A 27840-nucleotide genomic window follows, 5' to 3' on the forward strand; every position below is an offset into this window, starting at 1 on the left:
TCCTTTTTCTCAGGAGTGGCTTCCGACCTGTAGAGACTGTTGTCCTTCTGGCATGTTCTCCCATCTCAGCCAAGGAACTTGGTTCTGTCTTGGGTTCTTGGTCACCTTCCTGACCAAGGTCCTTCTTGCTCGGTTGCTCAGTTTGGTCAGACGGCCAGCTCTAGGCAGAGTCTGGGTAGTTCCATATTTTTTCCATTTCCCAATGATGGAGACCACTGTGCTCTTGGAAACTTGGAAATTGTTTTATACACTTCACCAGATACAGTGGGGAAAAAAAGTATTTAGTCAGCCACCAATTGTGCAAGTTCTCCCACTTAAAAAGATGAGAGAGGCCTGTAATTTTCATCATAGGTACACGTCAACTATGACAGACAAAATGAGATTTTTTTTTCCAGAAAATCACATTGTATGATTTTTTATGAATTTATTTGCAAATTATGGTGGAAAATAAGTATTTGGTCAATAAAAAAAGTTTCTCAATACTTTGTTATATACCCTTTGTTGGCAATGACACAGGTCAAAAAAAAAAAAAAAAATTGTAAAGTGGTTATCCCACTGGCTATAGGGTGAATGCACCAATTTGTAAGTCGCTCTGGATAAGAGCGTCTGCTAAATGATGTAAATGTAAAATGTAAATGTCAAACGTTTTCTGTAAGTCTTCACAAGGTTTTCACACACTGTTGCTGGTATTTTGGCCCATTCCTCCATGCAGATCTCCTCTAGAGCAGTGATGTTTTGGGGCTGTCGCTGGGCAACACAGACTTTCAACTCCCTCCAAAGATTTTCTATGGGGTTGAGATCTGGAGACTGGCTAGGCCACTCCAGGACCTTGAAATGCTTCTTACGAAGCCACTCCTTCGTTGCCCGGGCGGTGTGTTTGGGATCATTGTCATGCTGAAAGACCCAGCCACGTTTCATCTTCAATGCCCTTGCTGATGGAAGGAGGTTTTCACTCAAAATCTCACGATACATGGCCCCATTCATTCTTTCCTTTACACGGATCAGTCGTCCTGGTCCCTTTGCAGAAAAACAGCCCCAAAGCATGATCTTTCCACCCCCATGCTTCACAGTAGGTATGGTGTTCTTTGGATGCAACTCAGCATTCTTTGTCCTCCAAACACGACGAGTTGAGTTTTTACCAAAAAGTTCTATTTTGGTTTCATCTGACCATATGACATTCTCCCAATCCTCTTCTGGATCATCCAAATGCACTCTAGCAAACTTCAGACGGGCCTGGACATGTACTGGCGTAAGCAGGGGGACACGTCTGGCACTGCAGGATTTGAGTCCCTGGCGGCGTAGTGTGTTACTGATGGTAGGCTTTGTTACTTTGGTCCCAGCTCTCTGCAGGTCATTCACTAGGTCCCCCCGTGTGGTTCTGGGATTTTTGCTCACCGTTCTTGTGATCATTTTGACCCCACGGGGTGAGATCTTGCGTAGAGCCCCAGATCGAGGGAGATTATCAGTGGTCTTGTATGTCTTCCATTTCCTAATAATTGCTCCCACAGTTGATTTCTTCAAACCAAGCTGCTTACCTATTGCAGATTCAGTCTTCCCAGCCTGGTGCAGGTCTACAATTTTGTGTCTGGTGTCCTTTGACAGCTCTTTGGTCTTGGCCATAGTGGAGTTTGGAGTGTGACTGTTTGAGGTTGTGGACAGGTGTCTTTTATACTGATAACAAGTTCAAACAGGTGCCATTAATACAGGTAACGAGTGGAGGACAGAGGAGCCTCTTAAAGAAGAAGTTACAGGTCTGTGAGTGCCAGAATTCTTGCTTGTTTGTAGGTGACCAAATACTTATTTTCCACCATAATTTGCAAATAAATTCATTAAAAATCCTACAATGTGATTTTTCTGGAAAAAAAATTCTCGATTTGTCTGTCATAGTTGACGTGTACCTATGATGAAAATTACAGGCCTCTCTCATCTTTTTAAGTGGGAGAACTTGCACAATTGGTGGCTGACTAGTGGATATGCCTCATCACAATTCTATCTAGGAGATCTACAGACAGTTCCTTGGACTTCATGGTATAGTTTCTGCTCTGACATGAACTGTCAATTATGGGACCTTATATAGGCAGGTGTGTTTCTTTCTAAATCATGTCTAAACAATTTATTTGGCCATAGTTCTTTGTCATTATGGGGTATTGTGTATTTAATCCATTTTGAAATCAGTCAGTAACACAACAAAATGTGCAATAAGTCAAGGGGTATGAATAATTTCTGAAGACACTGTACATTACATTTACATAACATTCAGCTTACCTGATAATTATTTCTCACTGTATCTAACACATATCCCTTGGTTCACACCCGTCATAAAAATAGCCTCCATGTTAGTTATTCAGCTGAGACTTCATTTCTCTCAGGAATTATAACTGTGAAGGTAAATAAGTTAACTCGGCGAAAAAGCAGCAATGCACAAACTCAGTATCCATTTCAAATTTATTTCAAACCTACTTACAGTATTACATATTTTTCCACATGGGAACTTTTCCCTTTGTTGCAGTTTCTAAACTATAAATAGTGCTTCAGTGGAAACCAATCTAATGAGAAAGTTATACTGTGAGTTGTGTCAGTCACAGATGAATCTGTCTCTGTTCCCTGTTCTAGATTTATTTAGCTTTGTTTCGTTGTTGTGTAACTCTGTGTTTGATTTACTGGGTTCTCAGAAAAGGGCTTTCTGTGGCAGCTTGTCTTGCTGTTGTCCACAGTGACTACTGAAAGTCCAGACAGTATTGACACGGGGGATGGAGGGAGAGACCATTATGTAAAGCCAAAAGGCATACGATGTGTGTGTGATGTTATTCTGGGCTCAGCCTAACCCTATAATGAGAAGGAAGGCATCACTCTCTTATGACCACTAGGGAAAGACAGGAAGAGAGAGAGAGATTGACAGATTAAAGATATGAGCTGGTCATTTCTGTCTTTGTGACACCAGTTTGTGGACTTACCTCCCTGCTTCCTCTTTCTGTCATTTTTTTGGTTTGTTTCATTCATGTTTTCTCTTCCTTTGTTAACTCTCTCCCTCGCTCTCGCGTCATTTTCTTGCTATGTGTAGCACAGTTTGGAGGTTGGCCAATATTTGGCAGGAGAGAGAGAGAGAGAGAAGAGAGAGAGAGAGAGAGAGAGAGAGAGAGAGAGAGAGAAGAGAGAGAGAGAGAGACGAGAGAGAGAGAGAGAGAGAGAGAGAGAGATGAGAGAGAGACGAGAGAGAGAGAGAGAGAGAGAGAGAAGAGAGAGAGAGAGATGAGAAGAGAGAGAGTGAGAGAGAGAGAGATGAGAGAGAGAGAGCAGAGAGAGAGAGAGAGAGACTGAGGATGAGAAGAGCAGAGAGAGAGAGAGACCCTGATTGCGCCCATGGTGCATTGGGCTGTCCTCTTCATTGTCTGACCCCATGATATCAAAGTGTTCTGTCCACTTCTATTTAACTCTGGTATAAAAACCTCTCTGTCAATGCCGGTACATCAACATTTCAAATAGTTTTATACAGAATTGCATTTCTGAGCCACAGCAGCCATCTGATCAAGCTATGACCTGTCCATCTTTGGAGGATGCATGCACTCAAAGACTTGGCCTCTATCTATAGTTAGGCTTCTCATGATGATGTATTGCCTGTTTGTTTTTTTGCTTTTCAAGCACTTTCAGATTCTTATGAAAAGAATTATAGAAATGTAATTAATTATTATTATCCCTTTTATTTTGTGAAACAGATTTAGATTTTTAAGCTCAGCTTTAATAGAGGAATCCATGGGAAGATAAGTAGGGATCTGTTTTTCCTTTCCGGAGAAAGACGATCCATTAAGTTTGTGTTATTGCAGTGTTGCACTTACAGTACAAGGGAAGCATGATGAATATTCAAATTCTAAGTGCTGCTCTGCGTGAACAAATGTGCCCATACTGCACTTTCCTGTGTAATTGGAGATGGCATCATCATCATCATTAAAGACACTAAAGCAGAGAGACAGAGGCAGTGTGTGTGCTGCTAGCTGGTGCTTTTGTCTCCCTACGCCATCAAGGTCACCCTTTATGCTGAATCCAATATTTCAGACTTAAGGAAGTCATTCTCCCCTCCCATCTCATCTTCTCCTCTATCCCTATATCCCTCCCTCTCACTTTCCCCTTCCTCTAACCCCCTTCCTCTCCCGCTCCTCCCCCTCCTCCCTTGTTTTTCAGCTCTCACTCCCCTCTCCTCTTTCCTTCCTCCTCTTCTCCCTCCCTCCCTGTGCAGTGCTGCAGATGCAGTTGCCATAGCGACCAGCCAATCCATGTTTGTCTGATATTTAGTCCAATAATAACTCTGCTGCCTGAGAATACTAACGACTCATCTCCTCTGGAGAGAGAGAGGGTGGGAGATGGAGGGAGAGTGAGAAGGAGAGAGAAAGAGGAGGGAGAGGGAGAGGGGCAGAAAAACTGTGTGAAAGATAAACATAAGCTGTAGGAAAGGAGAGAGAGAGCAGGGGAGAAGGGAAGGGAGAAACAAAGGGGTAGAGAGAGGGCAAGTATTTTTAAAGCTCATCCTGTTTTAGCCGTGAATGAATCTGTCTCCATCATTATACACTATGCAGGTGATGGATTGGATAGTATTCCTGTCATGTAAAACTATGCAGAGCACCAATGCCAGTCATCCATATAAATGATAATTTGCCTTCCAAAGACATATGCAAAAATTGTTTTTGCTCCTCCAGCATAAATGTTATGCAACTTGAAATTCCAAACTCCAGGTGTGTTCCCCAGTCTAAGGTCGTTGTATATTGTCACACACTCTTACATACAGGCTACAGTCACCACACACACATGCTCACCTATACACACACACATGCTCACCTATACACACACACATGCTCACCTATACATACACACTCAAATATTTTCTAGAGAAACACATACACTGTTTAAGCTGGACAGTAGAGATTCCTGCTCTGTTTGGTTTATTTCCTTACCCTGCGGCCTGGGGGGGTTGGTTGGTGGAGTGATGGAAGATGAGGGGTTTAGACTAAGTGTGTGTATTATGACTGAGTGAGCAAATGTGTGTGAGAGCTGGATCTGACCTAGTTTCCCTCTGCGTCGATCCCTGCATCCCTGTAGTGCTCTCTGCCTGCCTGCCCGCCTGCCAACCAATCACTGGGAGATGCAGTAAGGTACAGGTTACGAGGCCTCTGCCATGCACATAGAGCAGTGCTGCACCCCTGACTGGGGTGAAGGATCCCTGACCTCCCCTCCATACCTCCAGCCTTTCCACCTACCCCCACACAGAGACTGTGTTACTTACTGTGCTATCTTGCTGCTCTTAATGCAAGCCACCTTTTTTATTTATTTTATTTATTTTACCTTTATTTAACTAGGCAAGTCAGTTAAGAACAAATTCTTATTTACAATGATGGCCTACACCGGCCAAACCCGGACGACGCTGGGCCAATTGTGCACCACGCTATGGGACTCCCAATCACGGCCGGTTGTGATACAGCCTGGAATCGAACCAGGGGGTCTGTAGTGACGCCTCAAGCACTGAGATGCAGTGCCTTAGACCGCTGCGCCACTCGGGAGCCCACCTACTCTTTCTCTCTATCCTTGTAGAGTATACGAAGATGTAGCCCCCGCTTGACCCTTACCCTCCACTTGTTTTCCTCATAATCCTTGGCCCCCTCTTCACCATCATCCCTCTCTCTCATCCCTCTCTTCTCCTCATTTGTTTTTTCTCCTGTCATCTCCAGCTTGGGCCTGATCAACTTTATTATCTTGGTTCAATACAACCTAGTCCCCTACCCCAATGTCTCTTGAACCCGTGAAGCATCGATAAACTGGAATGAATGGACTCTTCATTGACCTATTGATTTGATGGGATGACAAAGTATGAGCTACTGTATGTCTTTTTAAAAGTGAGCGGTCGCCCCATGTGTAATGAAGAACTAATTGAAGACACTTGCTTTTCCTTCTCTGCGCTTGGCTCATCCTCAACAACGTATTGATTTCCGTAATGGTCCTTTAGCCAAGTCCAGCCACCCTTGTGATTATACTGGGTGCTTCAGAAGACAAGAGAGAGACCAGGGGTGCTGGTTCATTGACGAGCAGACACGGTCGGCCATGAGTGTCATGCTAGAATGGAGAGAAAAGAAACTGGAGGAGGGAAGAGCCAAGCGTGATTGTTTAAGACTGAAGGAGACTCCTGCTGTGAAGCCATTGTGGCTCCAGCAGCGTTAAGACTCAGCCATCTGTGTAGGGTGTACTACTATCAATGGTCCCTCAGGGAAAGTGCCCCCTTGCTTTGTCTGCTTCTGGGACACATCACCATCACTGACCCTATGATCCTTTTAAAGAGAGGATCACAACACAGATCACAGCAGAGGGAGGATGTGTGTGTCTTTGTCACTACTACCCTTGATAATAATAGTCTCTTTACCCTTATGGGAGTAGAGTTGGGCTCACATTACCATGCGTTAAACCTGTGGCCGCTACACGTGTTCTGTTCACACTCACGTTATCAGTCCTATCAGTACGCATGTTGATTAAGACTAGGCAATATGTGACTCACCACCTGGATTTGGTCTTATGTAGCAAAATTTGAAATGCTGTTTTTTTACATTGAATAAAAGTAGAGACTCAGAGCCACAAAATGGTATGTCATACACTGCATTTTTGAGGAACAATGGGAAAGTAATTCTGCTTTGAAAGTTAAACTTGTAAACTCACTTTTGAGAAAATGGCATTTGAACATTTTGGTATTTAGAGAAGAGCTCTTCTTTGTCTACACCCATTCAGCATCGTTCACACCCTCTTAAGCTTTAGCCCCACCCATCTCGTTTCGCTCTCGGAGCGTTCAGAGCGCACGCTTGACACTCTGGCCGATTATTTGTTTACCTCTGGATAACATGAAAACAGCCTAACCAGCTCTGCTGGCAACAATTTCATTACGCTTTTTTGCTGACGTTTACAGACACTGGCCATATTCAATGGGTGTTGTACACTTTAGCTTAAGACATGTAGCTAGCTAACATTAGACTCTAACTAGCAAAGCAAATAGATCTGGGATACGAATAATAAAGTCATACACAAAATTAGAAACATGTAATATCTGAAAATGTAGCTAGCTAGACTCGATCCTCCAGAATGTGGAGAGCAACACTTATGCAGCTCCAAAACACAATACATTTTTTTAAAAGCCGTGTTCGACAGGATTACCAACAAAAACTCACCAGCTCAAATGGACAGAAGCCCTCTATATGGCAGACCAATCTGAACTCCTCTCTCTGCATGTCCAGCCCACTCATTATATCAGCCAATCATGGCTAGTGGGAAGGTTGCTGTCTTTTTCTGTGGCTTAACCAACGAGGCTCATAATTTAACAATTGTGTTTGTATTTACAGATGGCATACAAGTTTGTTATTAAGGCACATGAAAGTTCACATGTTCCAGAAGGCATTTCTGCCAAACAACGCATTTTGATGTTTAAAAAAATCAAATGGCTCTCCTGTGAAGTCGTGACTTGCGACATACGCCTAGTTTCCTGAAACGGTCACATATATCGTATACCGGGGTATTTTGAAATACTGACGGTATGATTTTCAATACCAATGTTTTTATGCAAAATGTGGGGGTTCGGGACCCCACCTCGCGGGGGCTGTGGGAGTGCGTGCTACACTGCTTATAACTAACTACAGTGGGGAGAACAAGTATTTGATACACTGCCGATTTTGCAGGTTTTCCTACTTACAAAGCATGTAGAGGTTTGTAATTTTTATCATAGGTACACTTCAACTGTGAGAGACGGAATCTAAAACAAAAATCCAGAAAATCACATTGTATGCTTTTTAAGTAATTAATTTGCATTTTATTGCATGACATAAGTATTTGAACATCAGAAAAGCAGAACTTAATATTTGGTACAGAAACCTTTGTTTGCAATTACAGAGATCATACGTTTCCTGTAGGTCTTGACCAGGTTTGCACACACTGCAGCAGGGATTTTGGCCCACTCCTCCATACAGACCTTCTCCAGATCCTTCAGGTTTCGGGGCTGTCGCTGGGCAATACGGACTTTCAGCTCCCTCCAAAGATGTTATTTTGGGTTCAGGTCTGGAGACTGGCTAGGCCACTCCAGGACCTTGAGATGCTTCTTACGGAGCCACTCCTTAGTTGCCCTGGCTGTGTGTTTCGGGTCGTTGTCATGCTGGAATACCCAGCCACGACCCATCTTCAATGCTCTTACTGAGGGAAGGAGGTTGTTGGCCAAGATCTCGCGATACATGGCCCCATCCATCCTCCCCTCAATACGGTGCAGTCGTCCTGTCCCCTTTGCAGAAAAGCATCCCCAAAGAATGATGTTTCCACCTCCATGCTTCAGGGTTGGAATGGTGGTCTTGGGGTTTTACTCATCCTTCTTCTTCCTCCAAACACAGCGAGTGGAGTTTAGACCAAAAAGCTCTATTTTTGTCTCATCAGACCACATGACCTTCTCCCATTCCTCCTCTGGATCATCCAGATGGTCATTGGCAAACTTCAGATGGGCCTGGACATGCGCTGGCTTGAGCAGGGCGACCTTGCGTGTGCTGCAGGATTTTAATCCATGACGGCGTAGTGTGTTACTAATGGTTTTCTTTGAGACTGTGGTCCCAGCTCTCTTCAGGTCATTGACCAGGTCCTGCCGTGTAGTTCTGGGCTGATCCCTCACCTTCCTCATGATCATTGATGCCCCACGAGGTGAGATCTTGCATGGAGCCCCAGACCGAGGGTGATTGACCGTCATCTTGAACTTCTTCCATTTTCTAATAATTGCGCCAACAGTTGTTGCCTTCTCACCAAGCTGCTTGCCTATTGTCCTGTAGCCCATCCCAGCCTTGTGCAGGTCTACAATTTTCTCCCTGATGTCCTTATACAGCTCTCTGGTCTTGGCCATTGTGGAGAGGTTGGAGTCTGTTTGATTGAGTGTGTGGACAGGTGTCTTTTATACAGGTAATGAGTTCAAACAGGTGCAGTTAATACAGGTAATGAGTGGAGAACAGGAGGGTTTCTTAAAGAAAAACGAACAGGTCTGTGAGAGCTGGAATTCTTACTGGTTGGTAGGTGATCAAATACTTATGTCATGCAATAAAATTCACATTTTTGTGATTTTCTGGATTTTTGTTTTAGATTCCGTCTCTCACAGTTGAAGTGTACCTATGATAAAAAGTACAGGCCTCTACATGCTTTGTAAGTAGGAAAACCTGCTAAATCGGCAGTGTATCAAATACTTGTTCTCCCCACTGTATAAGGTAACTATCTAAGAGGTGCCAAATATATGATCTCCAGCTCAGTGCTACAGCTATGCATTTGGTTTGCTAACTTGCTAGCTAATCGGCTAGCTTACAAGATCAGCCTACTTGGTTACAGCAGAGACAATCAATCCCCTCCGCGATCAAGATCCCTGCTGCCTAAATTTGTTTTATGTGACCAAAAATGTGAAATAAATATTACCTTTGTGTGCACTGACGGTAATACCGTAAGGTACAGGAACGGTATGAAAATCTGGATACCCAACCCTAGATTCAGTCCTATGGTGGTGTATTGTTAGTACAGATAGTCACTCCTGTTCAATTATTGTGCTCTTATAATTCATACCATATACTCCTAAGCACATAATATATATATTTTTATAGTTCCCTATTTCTTCTAAAATAAGTTTAAATAAATAAAAAACTTCTGGTCACCACACCTTGTAATTGGGTTTTCAATATTGCAGAACCAATTTTTTTTTTTGTATACTTAGGTCCAACAGTACAACAACCCAAACACACCTTTAAAAGAACCCTGGAATGATTCAAGAAGAAACGCTGGACTGCTTTGGATCTGAATCATGTCCAAAACCTATGGCGAGATCTGTAAACAGCAGTTGGTGGAGATCACCCCTACAACATTGAAGAATTAGAGCAGTTTGCTGCTAAAAATTGGGCCAAATATAAAGTTGTATGCAGTTATCTTGGCCAAGGGCTGTGCAACCAAGTACTAGCTCTTGGTGGCCAATAATCTTGTCCGTGCCATTTGTCTTTATTTTCTCAATTAAAATTGTAAACTTAAGTTGTTGAAAATCCAATGACAAGGTGTGGTGACCAAAAGTTTTTTTAAATTTCAACTTAGGGTGCCAATATATTTGGCCGCAACTGTATAACAGTGTTAATTTCATCAACGAAAATAGTGACTCAAATATTCATCTAATACCTATTTTTTCAGTGGCAATTGTCTAGACTATAAGTGACTAAATAAACCCAGAAAAAACCCAGACTGCAACTAAACGGAAAAATATTTTTCATTTCAGTTGACTAAAACGAGACGAGGCTAAATTATCTCTGAGATTAAAATCTGCCTACTAAATGGACTGGACAAGGGTTTTTGGAGAGATTGAGGGCTTTTCAGTGATAAGCACAACTAATATTAGCAGCAGAGATCTGCAGCGCTGTTCTGTTCAGCAGTGAGAAGGATACGCCACACCTAGCACACACAGCCTACATCAGCTGGTGAACTGCGGGAGCAAGCAATAAGTGTGGGCAGACAGGCTCCCTCCGGCTCCGCCTCCAATTATACAGATTGCGCAGGCTTCCCCGTAGCTAACCAGTCACCACCAGCCTTCTAGTTACAGTGACTTGCGAAAGTATTCACCCCCCTTGGCATTTGTCCTATTTTGTTGCCTTACAACCTGGAATTAAAATGGATTTCTGGGGGGTTTGTATCATTTGATTTACACAACATGCCTACCACTTCGAAGATGCAAAATATTTTTTATTGTGAAACAAGCAAGAAACAGAAAACTTGAGCGTGCATAACTATTCACTGGCACACAGCAATGGCTTTTTTCTTGCCACTCTTCCGTAAAGCCCAGCTCTCCCAGATACTCCAATATCTGCTGTGGAGCTTTGCAGCTCCTTCAGGGTTATCTTTGGTCTCTTTGTTAGCTCTCTGATTAATGCCCTCCTTGCTTGGTCTGTGAGTTTTGGTGGGCGGCCCTCTCTTGGCAGGTTTGTTGTGGTGCCATCATCTTTCAATTTTTTTATAATGGATTTAATGGTGCTCGGTGGGATGTTCAAAGTTTCAGATATTTTTTTATAACCCAACCCTGATCTGTACTTCTCCACAACTTTGTCCCTGACCTGTTTGGAGAGCTCCTTGGTCTTCATGGTGCCGCTTGCTTGGTGGTGTGCCTTGCTTAGTGGTGTTGCAGACTCTGGGGCCTTTCAGAACAGGTGTATATATACTGAGATCATGTGACAGATCATGTGACACTTAGATTACACACAGGTGGACTTTATTTAACTAATTATGTGACTTCTGAAGGTAATTGGTTGCATCAGATCTTATTTAGGGGCTTCATAGCAAAGGGGGTGAATACATATGCACGCACCACTTTTCCATAATTTATTTCTTAGAATTTTTTGAAACAAGTAATTTTTTTAATTTCACTTCGCCAATTTAGACTATTTTTTGTATGTCTATTACATTACATTTGTAGTCTCGCTCAACCCGCCCACTTTCCCAACTGCATTTCATAGCCAGGTTATGTAGCCAAGTGTCACTCTTTTCCTCAGATAAAACGGTTTGAGAGATTACCATAAAAAAGATATGACCCATAATACCGGCACTATGTTTTTTTCTATCTATCATGCATTGGTGGACCGCATTTTACATTCAAAAGCATATTGAGGGCCGTTCTAAAACCGTTTATTTAGGCAACACCTTGTTCAGTCATGTTACCTCATTGGCTAGCTATAGCTAACAACCTGGGGCGTGTTCAGCAGGACACATTTAGAAAAGTTCAGATAGAAATATGCTATGCAGAATAAACATGAATCTCTGACATGTTGAATAAGTAATAACGTTGGCTCTATTCATGGAATATCTACAGTTGAAGTCGGAAGTTTACATAAAAACTTGGTTGGAGTCATTAAAACTTGTTTTTCAACCACTCCACACATTTGTTGTTAACAAACTATAGTTTTGGCAAGTCGGTTAGGACATCTACTTTGTGCATGACACAAGTAATTTTTCCAACAATTGTTTACAGACAGATTATTTCACTTATATTTCACTGTATCACAATTCCAGTGGGTTCAGAAGTTTACGTACACTAAGTTGACTGTGCCTTTAAACAGCTTGGAAAATTCCAGAAAATGATGTCATGGCTTTAGAAGCTTCTGATAGGCTGTATTGACATCATTTGAGTCAATTGGAGGTGTACCTGTGGCTGTATTTCAAGGCCTACTTTCAAACTCAGTGCCTCTTTGCTTGACATCATGGGAAAACCAAAAGAAATCAGCCAAGACCTCAGAGAAAAAATTGTAGACCTCCACAAGTCTGGTTCATCCTTGGGAGCAATTTCTAAACGCCTGAAGGTACCATGTTCATCTGTACAAACAATAGTAGGCAAGTATAAACACCATAGGACCACGCAGCCGCCATACTGCTCAGGAAGGAGACGCATTCTGTCTCCTAGAGATGAACGTACTTTGGTGCGAAAAGTGCAAATCAATCCCAGAACAACACCAAAGGAACTTGTGAAGATGCTGGAGGAAACGTATACAAGAGTATCTATATCGACAGTAAAACAAGTCCTATATCGACATAACCTGAAAGGCCTCTCAGCAAGGAAGAAGCCACTGCTCCAAAACCGCCATAAAAAAGCCAGACTACGGTTTGCAACTGCACATGGGGACAAAGATCGTACTTTTTGGAGAAATGTCCTCTGGTCTGATGAAACAAAAATAGAACTGTTTGGCCATAATGACCATCGTTATGTTTAGAGGAAAAAAAGGGTTGCTTGCAAGCTGAAGAACACCATCCTAACCGTGAAGCACGGGGGTGGCAGCATCATGCTGTGGGGGTGCTTTGCTGCAGGAGGGACTGGTGCACTTAACAAAATAGATGGCATCATGAGGAAGGAAAATTGTGTGGATATATTGAAGACATCAGTCAGGAAGTTGTCGTCCTCTGTAGCTCAATTGGTAGAGCATGGCGCTTGTAAAGCCAGGGTAGTGGGTTCGATCCCCAGGACCACGTTTGCATAAAAATGTATGCACACATGACTGTAAGTCGCTTTGGATAAAAGCGTCTGCTAAATGGCATATTATTATTATTATATAAGTTAAAGCTTGGTCGCAAATGGGTCTTCCAAATGGACAATGACCCCAAGCATACTTCCAAAGTTGTGTCAAAATGGTTTAAAGACAACAAAGTCAAGGTATTGGAGTGGCCATCACAAAGCCCTGACCTCAAGCCTATAGAACATTTGTGGGCAGAACTGAAAAATCGTGTGCGAGCAAGGAGGCCTACAAACCTGACTCAGTTACACCAGCTCTGTCAGGAGGAATGGGCCAAAATTCACCCAACTTATTGTGGGAAGCTTGTGGAAGGCTACCTGAAACGTTTGACCCAAGTTAAACAATTTAAAGGCAATGCTACCAAATACTAATTGAGTGTATGTAAACTTCTGACCCACTGGGAATGTGATGAAAGAAATAAAAGCTGAAATAAATCATTCTCTCTACTATTATTATTCTAGTATTACTGTCCAGTCCTTTTGACCCACCCCTCTCTCCACTGCTACAGTACATAAGGCACTGAACTGAGCTAGGCTACAGTATGGAGGCTTTTGGCTTTGAGCAACGCTCTCCTTGGCAGTCGCACTGCACGGCTCCACTACTGGCTGTTCTGTGTGTGTGTGTGTGTGTGTGTGTCTCTCTTTCTCTCTCTCTCTCTTTCTCTCTCTCTCTCTCTCTCTCTCTCTCCTCTCTCTCTCTCTCTCTCTCTCTCTCTCTCTCTCTCTCTCTCTCTCTCTCTCTCTCTCTCTCTCTCTCTCTCTCTCTCTCTCTCTCTCTCTCTCTCTCTCTCTCTCTCTCCTCTCTCTCCTTCTTTCTCTATCTTTCTCTCTCCCTCTTTCTCTCCCTCAGATTGATTTTGTTCTTCCTCCTCTCCTTGCTAAATTCAGGGGGAATGTCTTTGATCAATATACTTTTTGCTGCTAGGCCGTTTTCCCCGACATTTTTAGATGACCTACTTAGTAATCTCCCCAGTTAGAGTATATAGCTCTTCTTTTCATAAAATAAAATGAGAAAGGGAGAAAGTGACAGAAAGGAGGAGAGGAAAAAGGAAGATATCCGCAGCCGGATTTGCCGCACTCTCACAGCTTAATAAATATTGGAGGCGAAGGCCGGCTTCTGTGATGATAATAGCCTGGGATTAGGGTGGTTTTGAAGGGTAGGAGTTGCTACATTTGAGCAGGTTTTACCTTGGGAGGGTTCTTTGCCTCCTGGTGTTGTATTGTATGTGGTTTACAGTCTAGTCTTCAGGTTTAATATAAATGACATAGGATTTTTTTTGGCAGAAAAGTCAGGAAGAGACATGTCTGTGAAGAAATAGAAGGAACTTAGGGAAGGTATAATTCTTTGCAGCCAGTGGTCCATAGAACCTTCTCTCCTCCTCCCCCTTCTTCTGTATATCATCTACTGTCTCATCCTCTCTCTCTTCCTTGGGGGGGTTTTGTTTGCTCATGTTGTGGAAGATGGGATTGGCCGCAAGACATGTGTGTTGAATTTGGGAGGGGAGTTGGCTATCTATCAGACATGATGAATGGACCATTGGTCCGTCTCTACACTCTCCTAACCTCAGCCCCTCCCCCTCACACAGTAGTAACAGGCAGAAACACCTGAACATACTGTCCACATATATACACACACACACACACACACACACACAATCTCAGTATTTATCAGAGGAGGCTGGCGGGTTTTATTTTAGAACTGCTGTTAAGGAAAGCATGGGCAGAGATCTGACAGACAAGCAGTGGGAGCTCATCTCCCTCTCCCATCCACATAAACAGAACCCTGTGGAGACCCTCCCTCAGGCTCTGGGTTGTGTGTGTGTGTGAGTGTGTGTGCACGTGCACTGTGGGCATGCAATGCTCTTGGCACAGAACCTGCGCTCTTGTTGATCATCTGGCTCATCATTGCGCCATCTGTCTCTGCCACAAACACTATATTCACATGCATTGCCCATATTTGCAATAATCTGCCAGTATTTGCATCATATTACAACAAAACCTATGTTACATCTGTCATTAGTTAGTTTGATAGATACTTCACATCACTTCGAAAGGGACTTTAAAGTCTCTTAGAGAAGAGTTGAGAGGTCTAAATGCAACCTGCATATCACCTCATCTTGAGCACAAGTCCAGAGTCTTCTGCAAGTCATGGTGGCTTTGCTGAGTGACTTTACCTGTATTATCTTAAGTATGGGAATTTCTCATATATTTTGCAGGAGACAGGAGAGCTTGGCTCCAAGACAAAAATACTCTTAAATGGATGAGTCAATGGTGTTGCCTGGATGCAGATAGGTTGCCATGTCGATTCCCTACCTCTCTATCCTCTTCCTCCTCCTCTATCCTAATAATTTGATATTAAACCGATTATGGCAGTAGGCAGATAATGCAATAATCATATAAACAACTTACTCTGCTTATCTTAATCTTATCTCAAAATCGAAGTATGCATACCCTGATTAAAACACCTGGCTTTCTGTGCAATCTTTCAAATTATTAGGACATGTAAACACCTTAATCAGCGTTCTAGTGGTGTATTTGATCTGAGCATGTGCTAGCACCAGCCGAGCGAGCCTCCCTCTTAGCGCGAGTGAAGTGTGTTTGGAACAACTGAATGTATGCGTCTTAGAAGTAGTTTTCACACTTTATGTCCAAACACAGAATCAAATATGCTTCCCAAAAATAACATGTTCGCTGTGGTAGAATATTTATTTTGATTGGCGTTTTTCTGCATTCATCAGAGTGCCATCAGGTAACCTGATTTTAGATGTGTCCATGTAAACAGGATTATTAGGGAAATCAGTCTTCTTGCTAATCATGTAAAGGTTTTAATCAAACTATTATATTAATCTGAATTTCCACAATAATCGCATTATTCGGTGCATGTAACCGTACTCATTGATGTGAAGTCCACAAATGACTGTTTCTTTTTTCACAGCATTTTCATGTACCAGAATCACAGGGATTTTACATTTTTTAAGCGTTTCTTAGTATTTACCACATATAAAGGTGTCCAATACATTGTTACATTTTTTTTTTTGTCATTTTAGCAGACGCTCTTATCCAGAGCGACTTACAGTTAGTGAGTGCATACATTATTTTATTTTTTTTTCATACTGGGAATCGAACCCACAACCCTGGTGTTGCAAACGCCATGCTCTACCAACTGAGCTACATCCCTGCCGGCCATTCCCTCCCCTACCCTGGACGACGCCGGGCCAATTGTGCGCCGCCCCATTGGTCTCCCGGTCGCGGCCGGCTACGACAGAGCCTGGATTCAAACCAGGATCTCTAGTGGCACAGCTAGCACTGCGATGCAGTGCCTTAGACCACTGCGCCACTCGGGAGACAAGTCTGTATTGTCTGTATATTCTATGTACAACGTCTGTCTGTGCATACTATGTGTATTTGTAAGCTTAAACCTGCTTGCCCTTCAAGTGAGCTGATAGCAGACCCGTGGCTATGCTTGCCATGCTATCCTCTGAGACAGACAGACAGACAGACAGACAGACAGATGGAGAGGTGGTGAAAGCACCAGAGACACGCCCAGGCAAGAGAGACATTTATCAGAGCTGCCGTCCTATTGGCTGGCAGTGTCGGCCATGACAGATGGAGAGGTTCACATGGTTGCCATGGTACCCCTGCACCGCTGCAGCCCTCATCGCTGGGCTACAGTACTGTATGTATAATGCAGACGCAGAAGTCTGGCATGGGTAGTTTGAGGTGATTGTTGTTGTTTTTGAGGCTTTGTTGCGTAACTAGACGGTGTCAAGGTCGCGCTGATTCATTTCTCTGGATTTAGCTCCTCTGGCTGAGTGGATGCTTTGGCTCCGGACGTTTCCGCGAATCACCAAGGGTGTTTTCATTAATTATGTTTTTTGACAAACGGTGCGAGCGGCCGTCGTTAACAGTGCCAGGGAGAAATGGTGTCAGGATGAGAGGTGGATTATGTTGGCAAGCGTTTCTCTCTCCCTCTTTTTCAATGTGCTGTAGTTCTCTCTCTACCACAGTGGCTCTAGCTACAGTGCATTTGGAAAGTATTCAGTCCCCTTGACTTTTTCCACATTTTGTTACGTTACAGCCTTATTCTAAAATAGATTCAATTGTTTTCTTTCCTCATCAATCTACACACAATACCTCATAATGACAAAGCAAAAACAGGTTTTTAGAAATTTTAGCAAATGTATAAAAAATACACACTGAAATATCACATTTACATAAGTATTCAGACCCTTTACTCAGTACTTTGTTGAAGCACCTTTGGCAGCGAATACAGCCTAGAGTCTTCTTGGGTATGACGCTACAAGCTTGGCACACCTGTATTTGGGGAGTTTCTCCCATTCTTCTCTGCAGATCCTCTCAAGCTCTGTCAGGTTGGATGGGGAGCATCGCTGCACAGCTATTTTCAGGTCTCTCCAGCGATGTTCGATCGGGTTAAAGTCCGGGCTCTGGCTGGGCCACTCAAAGACAGTCAGAGACTTGTCCCGAAGCCACTCCTGCGTTGTCTTGGCTGTGTGCTTAGGGCATTGTTGGAAGGTGAATCTTCGCCCCAGTCTGAGGTCCTGAGCGCTCTGGAGCAGGTTTTCATCAAGGGTCTCTCTGTACATTGCTCTGTTCATATTTCCCTCGATCCTGACTAGTCTCACAGTCCCTGCCGCTGAGAAACATCCCCACAGCATGATGCTGCCACCACCATGCTTCACCGTAGGGATGGCGCCAGGTTTCCTCCAGACGTGACACTTGTCATTCAGGCCAAAGATTTCAATCTTGGTTTCATCAGACCAGAGAATCTTGTTTCTCATGGTCTGAGAGTCCTTTAGGTGCCTTTTGGCAAACTCCAAGCGGGCTGTCATGTGCCTTACTGAGGAGTGGCTTCCGTCTGACCACTCTATCTTAAAGGCCTGATTGGTGGAGTGCTGCAGAGATGGTTGTCCTTCTGGAAGGTTCTCCCATCTCCACAGAGGAACTGTCATGAGAATTTCTATCTCTAATTCAACCTAAGCTTGAATCATTACCAGGGGTTGTAAGGCTCTGGTTTTAATCATAAATGATTCAAGGTCCACAACCAGCAAGAATGATCTGTATTTTTATTCATGGAGAGCTCTGGCGCCAAAAAACATACATACAGCTTTTATATCCCTTGACACACAAAGGCACTTTGCTCCGCCCACCTTTTCACAGCTTCTCAGTCCCCTTCACCCTGGAATGCTTTCTCAGCAGTTTCTAACTCCTCCCCCTCTGTTAGTGGGTTGACACTACATTATAACTCTTAACACCGTTCACACATTTATACTGTATTTGGGGTGAAATCCTTTAGTCATTATTCTTAAAATACAAATTAATCTAACAATCCACCCCTTTGACTAAATGTTTTCACATTCAGGATAAATGTATTTTACAAGCATGATTAATCTCAGAGATTACGTCAGAACTAATAAACATTTCATCCAATTGCGGTCTTTCAGGGTCCAAATCCTCGTCATCCACCAAGCCTGGAGGATCGTTTTTCACATTCCCCTGGTCAGAGTCCGGAGTCAGTTCATCTCTCATCATTGTTGAGATACTGCATTTCACCAACGCCTGACTCACCAATCCTCGGACACAGGGAACAAGACAACAACCACATAATACAAGAATACCCATACAAACACTGACCGCTCCTAAGATGGTGGCTGCTATGGTTTTCCATTTACCAAACATTTCATCAAACCACCCTATCCACGATGTACTAACTTCTGAGTTCTCAGTTCATTCTTCACTTAGTGCAGTTAATTCTGCTCTGGTGACTGTCCCATCCAGTGTGGTGTTGTTAGGGATAAATGTGCAACAATGGCTTATCATTCTATAGACACCGGCCCTTTCTGCCTGATCTAGAACCAACCTCTACTAAGTCATGAGTGGGATGGCGGATAATTGCTCGGAGATCCCCTTTACTGCATCTCTAGTCTGGTCAATAAATCGTTGTTGGTTGTAATAGATATAATTTATCCAATCCACATTCTTGTTTATTGTCACCCACCAGAAAAATGTTGTGGTAAAACCCTCCCATATTTGATTCATAGCTTTGTATTCGTCTGGAACACCCCTGGGGATGCCTATACCATCTATCCAAATTGGGCTATTTCCTTCCTGACCTATATTTCTTCTCCTCCTGATTATTCTTCCTGTCACTGGTCTTTGATGACTAATTCTTACAGGTTTGGACCAACAATACTGGGGCACAAGTACCCACCCATCCTTCTGGTAATGTCTGTCGAATGCTCCCTTTGTTAGTACATGCCCACCACACATCAGTCAGAGGGATGGTAAGGTTCATAATTTTTCCCCTCACTTCCTTATCTAAATCAGTCACATTAATTATCTCCTTACAGCCATCAAAATCACCCAAGTTACGGGTGCCATTTCTATGTCTGTATCACTGGTATTCGCCAGGAGTTAAAAGGAATCTAGGTGGGCTGGCCGAGTAAGTCAACTTTGCCAGGCCAATCCCTGTGCAATTGGGCTCTTTTTGATTGGACCCCAGGTACCAGGGAAACATGATTTGATTGGACCCCTAATACACAGGGAAACATTGCCTTTGGCATTGGGGCGGTCAACATTGTCGGTCGCCCAATGGAGCATGCATAACAATTGGTCTCCCCCAAGGCCCTAGCGGTGTACTTCATCCACTTTAACCAGAGGTTTTCATCAGGGACCCCCTCTACTTCCCCTTGGTTCCATTCTTGGAGGAGAAAATCTTTCATAGTGGACGGGTTAGTCGAATTGACTCCGTCATCCCTTGACTGATCTACTCGGTCTATTGCTATTAATGGATTAATGACAGTACCTTTGCCCTCCATATCTTTCGACTCCATCAAATGTAATCTTAGACAAGTATCCCGTCCGTATTCGTCCGCGCAAGCCCAGTAAGTTCTTTTCATGTCCTCTTTAGTGACCTTTACTATTGTTACTACCATCTCTGTGGGGATGTCGTTATACCTTCTTATCCTCCATCTGGACGTCCAGCCCCCCCGTCCCCCCCCGTCCCCCCCCCCCCCCCCCCCGTCTCATATCTCCGTCCCCCAGTATGTCTAAATACCTGAGCCCAGGAACAATCCGCCGAGGGAGCTGAACATAAATACAATGGGATTTTATAGTCCCACGTTGCTTGCTTATCCGCCCTGATAAGATCCCTAATCCTAATTTTGAATCTTACTCCCCCCCCTTCTCTGACTCCTATTTTGTAGATCACTCGTCCTTGACAGTCAGTATGTCGGGTCGCTTCCCTTTTATTTCTTAATAATGGTAAGGCCATAGCGTAATTGGTGCGGGGTGGTGGTGGATCTTGACATACCAAGACTATTGCCGAGACTATGATGCAGCTCAGGGTCTCCCATATTCCCAAAAACCGCCAACCCTCTCCTGCCTTTAGTCCTTCTGCTTGGTACCACCCCATACTCACACCCTAAGAACACACTACAGTGATGATAGGTCGGGGTAGGAGATCTTCGTTAACAGAGGTGACCCCCGGACCCTATTGGCCAGTTCTTCTCTCCAACTCTGTGTGTGTTCAGTGGTGCTTGTATGTGGTCTTACCTTCTTACAGTGGGTAACATGGACCCAGGTTGCTCTTTCTGCTATTCTAATGGCAAAGGCGGTGACCAACAAAACCTGATAGGGGCCTTCCCAACGGGCCTGCTTCCAGTTTTTCTTCTTTAGGGACTGGATGCTCACCAGTCACCTGGTTAGATAGAGTGGGTCACCTTCTCCTTTAGTTCACCTGTGGGGCACAAAATCTCTGACATACGGGTGTGGTTAATAAACTATCTTCACACATGTTCAGCTCTCAATTTCTGACTGCATTCTCTTTCTAGACTGTATCTAGAATATCTTTTTTTTAAAGTATTTTGTCCTCTCCTTCGTATATTATTTAATCCTACCATTAGCCTCTTCCCCCCTCTTGACACATAGTTCTGCTCATGTGTCAATATTACCACCTACCTAAACAATCACTTAGGTAATTTATCATCCAATTGCCATGCCTTATTTATTTTTGAGACTGTCCCTTGCTTCTTTATTGCTCCTCCCACTTCCTTTGTCTTTTATGGCTGCTAAATTCGACTTTCATTCAGTTCAGAATCAATTAGTAATCCAATCAATCAATCTCTTATCTTGTAAAAACACTTATGTTTAGTTCAAACTCTGTTCTACCCCGGCTCTCCCGGGCTTGACCTGAAGACTGATGATTGGACATGACAGGTCCATATTCAAATCTTTCAAACCTAACACAACCCCCCTTCATGCTGTAATCAATCAAGAAGATAGCAAAGGAGAGACAGGTTTTAGCCTGAACTCTGCTTAATCCTGGTGCCGCTCCCTTCACAATGTTTGAAGAGAGACAAAAGACAGCCATGGATTGAAGTAAGAGCAAGCACTTCGACCCTAGGTCACCCAAGTCTTCTGCCTACCAACAAAGATTAAAAAACTCTATGTTCGTGATTAACCCAGTTATATCTAATAGCCCACAAAAACAAAAAACAAAAAAAACATCACCATCTTTAAATCACGACCAATGTCATATCCCTCTTTACTCTCTACCATTTGGGTAAAATCCCTGATATATGTAGGAAAAACTAAGACTGTTTGGGAAGTAAGCAACAACATAAATTGTTCTTCCTCCTCAGAGTTCCAAATGATTTTACCATGGGCTGCCATTGCCTTCCCATAGATAAGATCACTTAATTTACCAGTATGCAGTACATAATGGAGTACCCAAGCTTTACAGCAGTCTATCATTCCCAAAAAGCTCATCATTCTTCATCTATTTCTGGACAGCTAGTCCCTATCTTACTGATCTTATTACTAAATCAATGATCTAGGCAATAGCTGTTTCGCATTAGATTGTGCCTTCCTCCTATTACTGCAGCTCATTGCATTAATTTAGTTTCAAATACCAACGTGTTGTTTATTAAAGCCTAATAAACATGAAATGTACATGACAACATTTGATAATATCTCAACTTACTTCTATCCCGTAAAAGTAATCCAAGATTAGTACAATTGACTAGCAACAGGTATCTTTCATTCAGGGAAAGCTCTCTCCCTCTTCTGTTATTTTAATGTTTCAAATATCACCCAACAAACCGTTCCATCCCACAGCATAGTAAACACCACCTATGAACTGTTGAAAATCCCCTAAATTCAACATAACAACCCTTTATAAACATCATGCTGGGTGCGTTGTTTTTTATTTGAAAAACCCAATTGAAAAACAACAATCAAAGATAGCCAGGCTCAACTTAATTTGGTAGCTCACTTTTATGACCTAAATACTGCCTAACTTCACTACTGATCCCCCTCGCCCTGAGCAACATTCCAATGAGATAAGCTAATCTCTTTCTCCTGGTTATACATTTTGTTAACCTTCAATTACCATCAGTAATCTAAAGATGGTAGTACACACAAAACATGATACAGATATCCCCAGTCCTAACCCATCAATAATGTTTGTATCAATCTAATTCCTCATAACTAATCCATAAAACCACTCAAAATTCCTCGAGTATACAATGATTATTTAATTGATTACCCTAAATCTGCTACATGTGATCTCATCTCAAATGATCCATTATCAATTATTTGATCAACCCCCTAGGAAAATCTGTCTCCCCTTCTATTACACAATTCAGTTATCTTTACCTTTATATTCCCAATTTACTATTACTTTAATCATTGCAACCTGTTGCATTGATGTTCTTAAAATGTAAACCTATTGTTTAATAACTTCATACTTATAACCAATGTTTATTCAATCCATCATCCTAATAGTAAAAATGATATCCCATTGTTCACGTAACGAAACTAAATTATTTTTTTAGAATCCACCATTTATTTTCATACACCTCTGGTGTTACTCAACCTATACAATAAAGTAATAACCATTTGAATTCATCAAAGCACTTCCTTCCAGTAAAGTCTTTAGACCTCTACTTGAAATTTTCCAGCTCAATCTAACTCGCTGGACTGTCTCTATTTTTTCCCGCTAACCAGAGCCATGAAATTATTCTCCTTTGTCCTCAACTCAATTTTCACAGCTCTATCGCCATTTCAGTTCGCTATTCAATTTCTTTAACTGTTCTCTCTGATTCGGCCCTAATTAATAAAACAAATACTTGATATCGTTGATAAGCATACATTTAATGATATTCCTATCATCTGAACTATGTACTGTCTCTCACCCCCCAACCACGCTTCAAATCTTCCATTCAACATCAACAAAGTACCAGTATCCGGTTACCATTCATACCAGCCGTTGAATTCCCTCATACACACAGATTTCACCTTATGCCATTCAAATGCCCAACAAAACATAATAGTTCAATGGAACCGTCTATTGGCTCTCTACTATTTATACATTACTTCTATAACCACATTAGTTATGGTCCGATTACCCATTAAACCTTATCACATAACCTTATCACATAATCACACAGCGGCACAACCTTAAACTCATATCGGCCGGCTGGTAGCCCAGTAACCAAGAGCACCGTGTCAGCAACCGAGAAGTCGCCGGTTCCAATCCCCGAGCCGACCAGTCGAAAAATCTGCCGATGTGCCCCCGAGCAAGGCACCCAACCCCAATTGCTCCTGCAAGTCGCTTCGGACCAGAGCGTCTGCCAAATGACCAAAAATGCAAATGTAAATATTCTCTACTTTCTCACCCATGACGTACGTCTACGTTTGGGTGAGAAAGTTCATACGTATATATCGTTAGAAATGTATAGGTACCTCTCAAATAATCGCTTCGTGGTGTTTTTAGCCTATTCTTAATCGACACAAATCATTTCTTCAAACATTTTACCCGTGGAGCCAAAAAATAGACTGTCAAATCTCGGACACTGCCCTTTCCTTTATCCCTGCAGTCACGATGGTTATGACCTGTTCTGTTACAGTATTTACACGGGGCCTTACACTCCCTGGCCAAATGTCCCTCTTCCGAGCCTCCAACAGCCATACCCTCGCTGTCTCTAGCCCCTCCCCTCGCTGTTTCTTCAAATCCGTTATACAGTTTACATGCATCTGCTTAATCATAACTTCTAACTTCTCCACATAGAGATGCCCAATAAATCCATACCATAAAACATATTTCTTCGATCTCTTCCTAACATATATCTTTCATCCCCCGTTAATTCTCTGACCTCTTTAGAATATTTATTTCCCATGGTGGAAAAATAAGAAATCCCCCCGTTTAGTAATAATTCAATCCAGAATTATTTTCCTGGGACTTATTATTAGGTGCGACTCTTGAGCCAATGTTTATGATCTGCTTTTGTAATTAACCATTTAAATTATCCAACCCGTAACCCAGAGTTTTTTTTTAAACCCCAGTTTCATGAAAGGGATCGGACAACCATTTTTTCTCACGCTACCTATTTTAGTTCCTTCCTTGAAACAATTATCACGTATTTCGATGGATCATTAAGTCTCACACGTATACAACCTTATACGATTTTTTGCTAACACTATCCGTAACCTAGAGGTCGTAACTGCTCCAGTTTCATGAAATAGACAGAGTTAGAGCAAATCCCCAGTTGTTTATGCGACTTTCGACTTGTTTAATGTATCTATCTCACACAACGATAATTATCCCCCTTCCTGTTTATATTGTAAAGACTGTATCTCATACAATCTCAATATTAACTAGATTATTTTGGTAATAGCTATTCACCTAGGGTCAATTTCGGACCCCCCTTCCTTCCTTTATAATAATAATTATTTCCTTTGAGATTTTGGTAACTATTCTCTGCCCTTCACAAGAATTACTATTCTTATACAAGTTCAAATAATTACTCCAAAATCCATGAATAAAAATTACTGACCTTCTCCTTGCAGTTTGGATTTAAATGCTTTTTCAATCTCATTAACGTCTTTATCGTTCATAAGATTAATCACCGGCCTGTTTATAACTTTAACGTCGAAGGCCAGGACTATTCTCCATGGATGCAATCATCCGCCCGTGCACGGTTTCGGTGTCCTTAGAACAACAAAGACGTATTTTTAAGATCCGTCTCGAAGGACCACTTGTCATGAGAATTTCTATCTCTAATTCAACCTAAGCTTGAATCATTACCAGGGGTTGTAAGGCTCTGGTTTTAATCATAAATGATTCAAGGTCCACAACCAGCAAGAATGATCTGTATTTTTATTCATGGAGAGCTCTGGCGCTAAAAAACATACATACAGCTTTTATATCCCTTGACACACAAAGGCACTTTGCTCCGCCCACCTTTTCACAGCTTCTCAGTCCCCTTCACCCTGGAATGCTTTCTCAGCAGTTTCTAAGTCTTCCCCCTCTGTTAGTGGGTTGACACTACATTATAACTCTTAACACCATTCACACATTTATACTGTATTTGGGGTGAAATCCTTTAGTCATTATTCTTAAAATACAAATTCATCTAACAGGAACTCTGGAGCTCTGTCAGAGTGACCATCGGGTTCTTTGTCACCTCCCTGACCAAGGCCCTTCTCCCCCGATTGCTCAGTTTGGTTGGGCGGCCAGCTCTAGGAAGAACTTGGTGGTTCCAAACTTCTTCCATTTAAGAATTGTGTTCTTGGGGAATTTTTTGCATAATTTTTTGGTACCCTTTCCCAGATCTGTGCCTCAACACAATCCTGTCTCGGAGCTCTATGGACAATTCCTTTGACCTCATGGCTTGGTTTTTGCTCTGACATGCACTGTTAACTGTGGGATCTTATATAGACAAGTGTGTGCCTTTCCAAATCATGTCCAATCAATTGAATTTACCACAGGTGGACTCTAATCAAGTTGTAGAAACATCTCAAGGATTATCAATTGAAACAGGATGCACCTGAGCTCAATTTCGAGTCTCATAGCAAAGGGTCTGAAATCTTATGTAAAGATATTTCTGTTTATTATTTTTTTATACATTTGCAAAGATTTCTAAAAACCTGTTTCGCTTTGTCATTATGGGGTATTGTGTGTAGATTGATGAGTATAATTTTTTATTTAATCAATTTTAGAATAAAGCTGTAACGTAACAAATGTGGAAAAAGTCAAGCGGTCTGAATACTTTCCGAATGCACTGTATGTCTCTTAAACACACACTTTAAAACACACACTTTTTTTGCAGACTCTCACACCCTGACTCCCTCACAAATACTTTTGTATTCCTTAACAAATATTTGATTTGCCTCATTGATCCTCTTAAAGAGGGAATAGTGCAAAATGGCCGTTGAGACAGAAAACCCCTAACAAGATGTGACAAGTGCTAAAAGCCAATCGGACAGGCACATGGATCATTCCTGGGGTATAGGCTACAATGCTCTATAGTCTATATCTATGCCCATTAGCATCAAGTTTGCTTTAGGTCTTTTCCATATTATGATGACGCATATCCACAACACTGAAGGATGCACAGTCAATTGAAGGTGAACCATATCAATGTTTTTGGTGTAAAAAAGGCCTTTAGCCTTTTGAACAACCACATATCATACACCATACTTTCTCTCTCTCTCTGTTAATATTTATGTAACAGCTGTAAGCTATGTACATGCTTAACAAGTTTTTTTTTTTTTTCTCGCTCTCTGCAGTGAGAAGAGGAAGCTGCAGGTGAATATCTCCAGTCCTATCCAGTGCAGTATGAATGGCAGGAAGTGCACTGTCATTGTGGAGCCCAAGATCAACCAATCGCAGCCAGACTTCACCAAGAGCCGCTCCGGTTATATCCTGGCAGTGCCTGGAAACTAAAAGGGCCACTCGGGGGCCACTCGGTCTGTGACAAGGACAAGTGACGATGAGGTGTCAAATGAGGACTATGTGAAGCATAACTCTGTTTGTATAGAGCTCATTTGTGAACTAGATGGTATGATATGATACATGGGAGGATTGAACTCTCAGAATGAAAGCCATGCCAAATTTGTAACTTTGAATAGATATTTATTTTACGTAACTCAATGTTTTTCAATAGGACATCGAATATGATTAATACATGCAAATGGTTTTAGTTAATTAGACAGACTCCCACACATGCACAATATTAATTCACCAAAGAGTTTATCTTTTTCTCTCACTTTTCGATATCAAGTTGAGTTAGCATGTACGACTGAGCTGTTTTGTCGGGGCGTCGATCATTTTATGTTACACTAGCTTTAGTATATTATGATTAGTATCACATTATCCGGCATTTCGTTTGAGTAGAATATCTTGTTAAGAAATGTACATTCTCACGGCTACAGTGCCTTCAGAAAGTATTCATACCATTTGACATATTCCACATTTTGTTGTGTTACAGCCTGAATTCAAAAATGGATTAAATTGATTTGTTTTCTCACCCATCTACACACAATACCCCCATAATGAATTTTTTTTAACTTTTTGCAAATATATAGAAAATTAAATACAGAAATATCTCATTTACATAAGGATTCACACCCCTGAGTCAATACGTGTTAGAATCACCTTTGGCAGTGATTACAGCTGTGAGTCTTTCTTGGTAAGTTTCTAAGAGCTTTGCACACCTGGATTGTACAATATTTGCACATTATTCTTTAAAATATTCTTCAAGCTCTGTCAAGTTGGTTGTTGATCATTGCTAGACAGCCATTTTCAAGTCTTGCCATAGATTGTAAAGCTGATTTAAGTCAAAACTGTAACTAGGCCACTTAGAAACATTCAATGTCGTCTTGGTAAGCAACTCCAGTGTATGGCCTTGTGTTTTAGGTTATTGTCCTCCTGAAAGGTGAATTTGTCTCCAAGTGTCTGTTGGAAAGCAGATTGAACC

At 42.1% G+C, this 27840-nt stretch overlaps 1 protein-coding gene across 1 annotated transcript in view; it reads left to right on the forward strand.

Annotated features, from left to right (window-relative positions):
- Positions 1-26807, forward strand: part of LOC311100523 (unconventional myosin-Id-like) — a gene marked incomplete at both ends in the record, with an annotated part of 89190 nt that extends 62383 nt beyond the window's left edge. The window contains one exon of the mRNA XM_084141439.1: positions 26651-26807. Within this exon, the coding sequence (XP_083997565.1) occupies positions 26651-26807 (157 nt within the window). The remainder of the gene's footprint in view (positions 1-26650) is intronic.
- Between the last annotated feature and the right edge of the window lie 1033 nt (positions 26808-27840).

Source organism: Coregonus lavaretus (genome assembly GCF_964263955.1).
Source record: "Coregonus lavaretus genome assembly, chromosome: 25".
Classification (NCBI taxonomy): Eukaryota; Metazoa; Chordata; class Actinopteri; order Salmoniformes; family Salmonidae; genus Coregonus; species Coregonus lavaretus.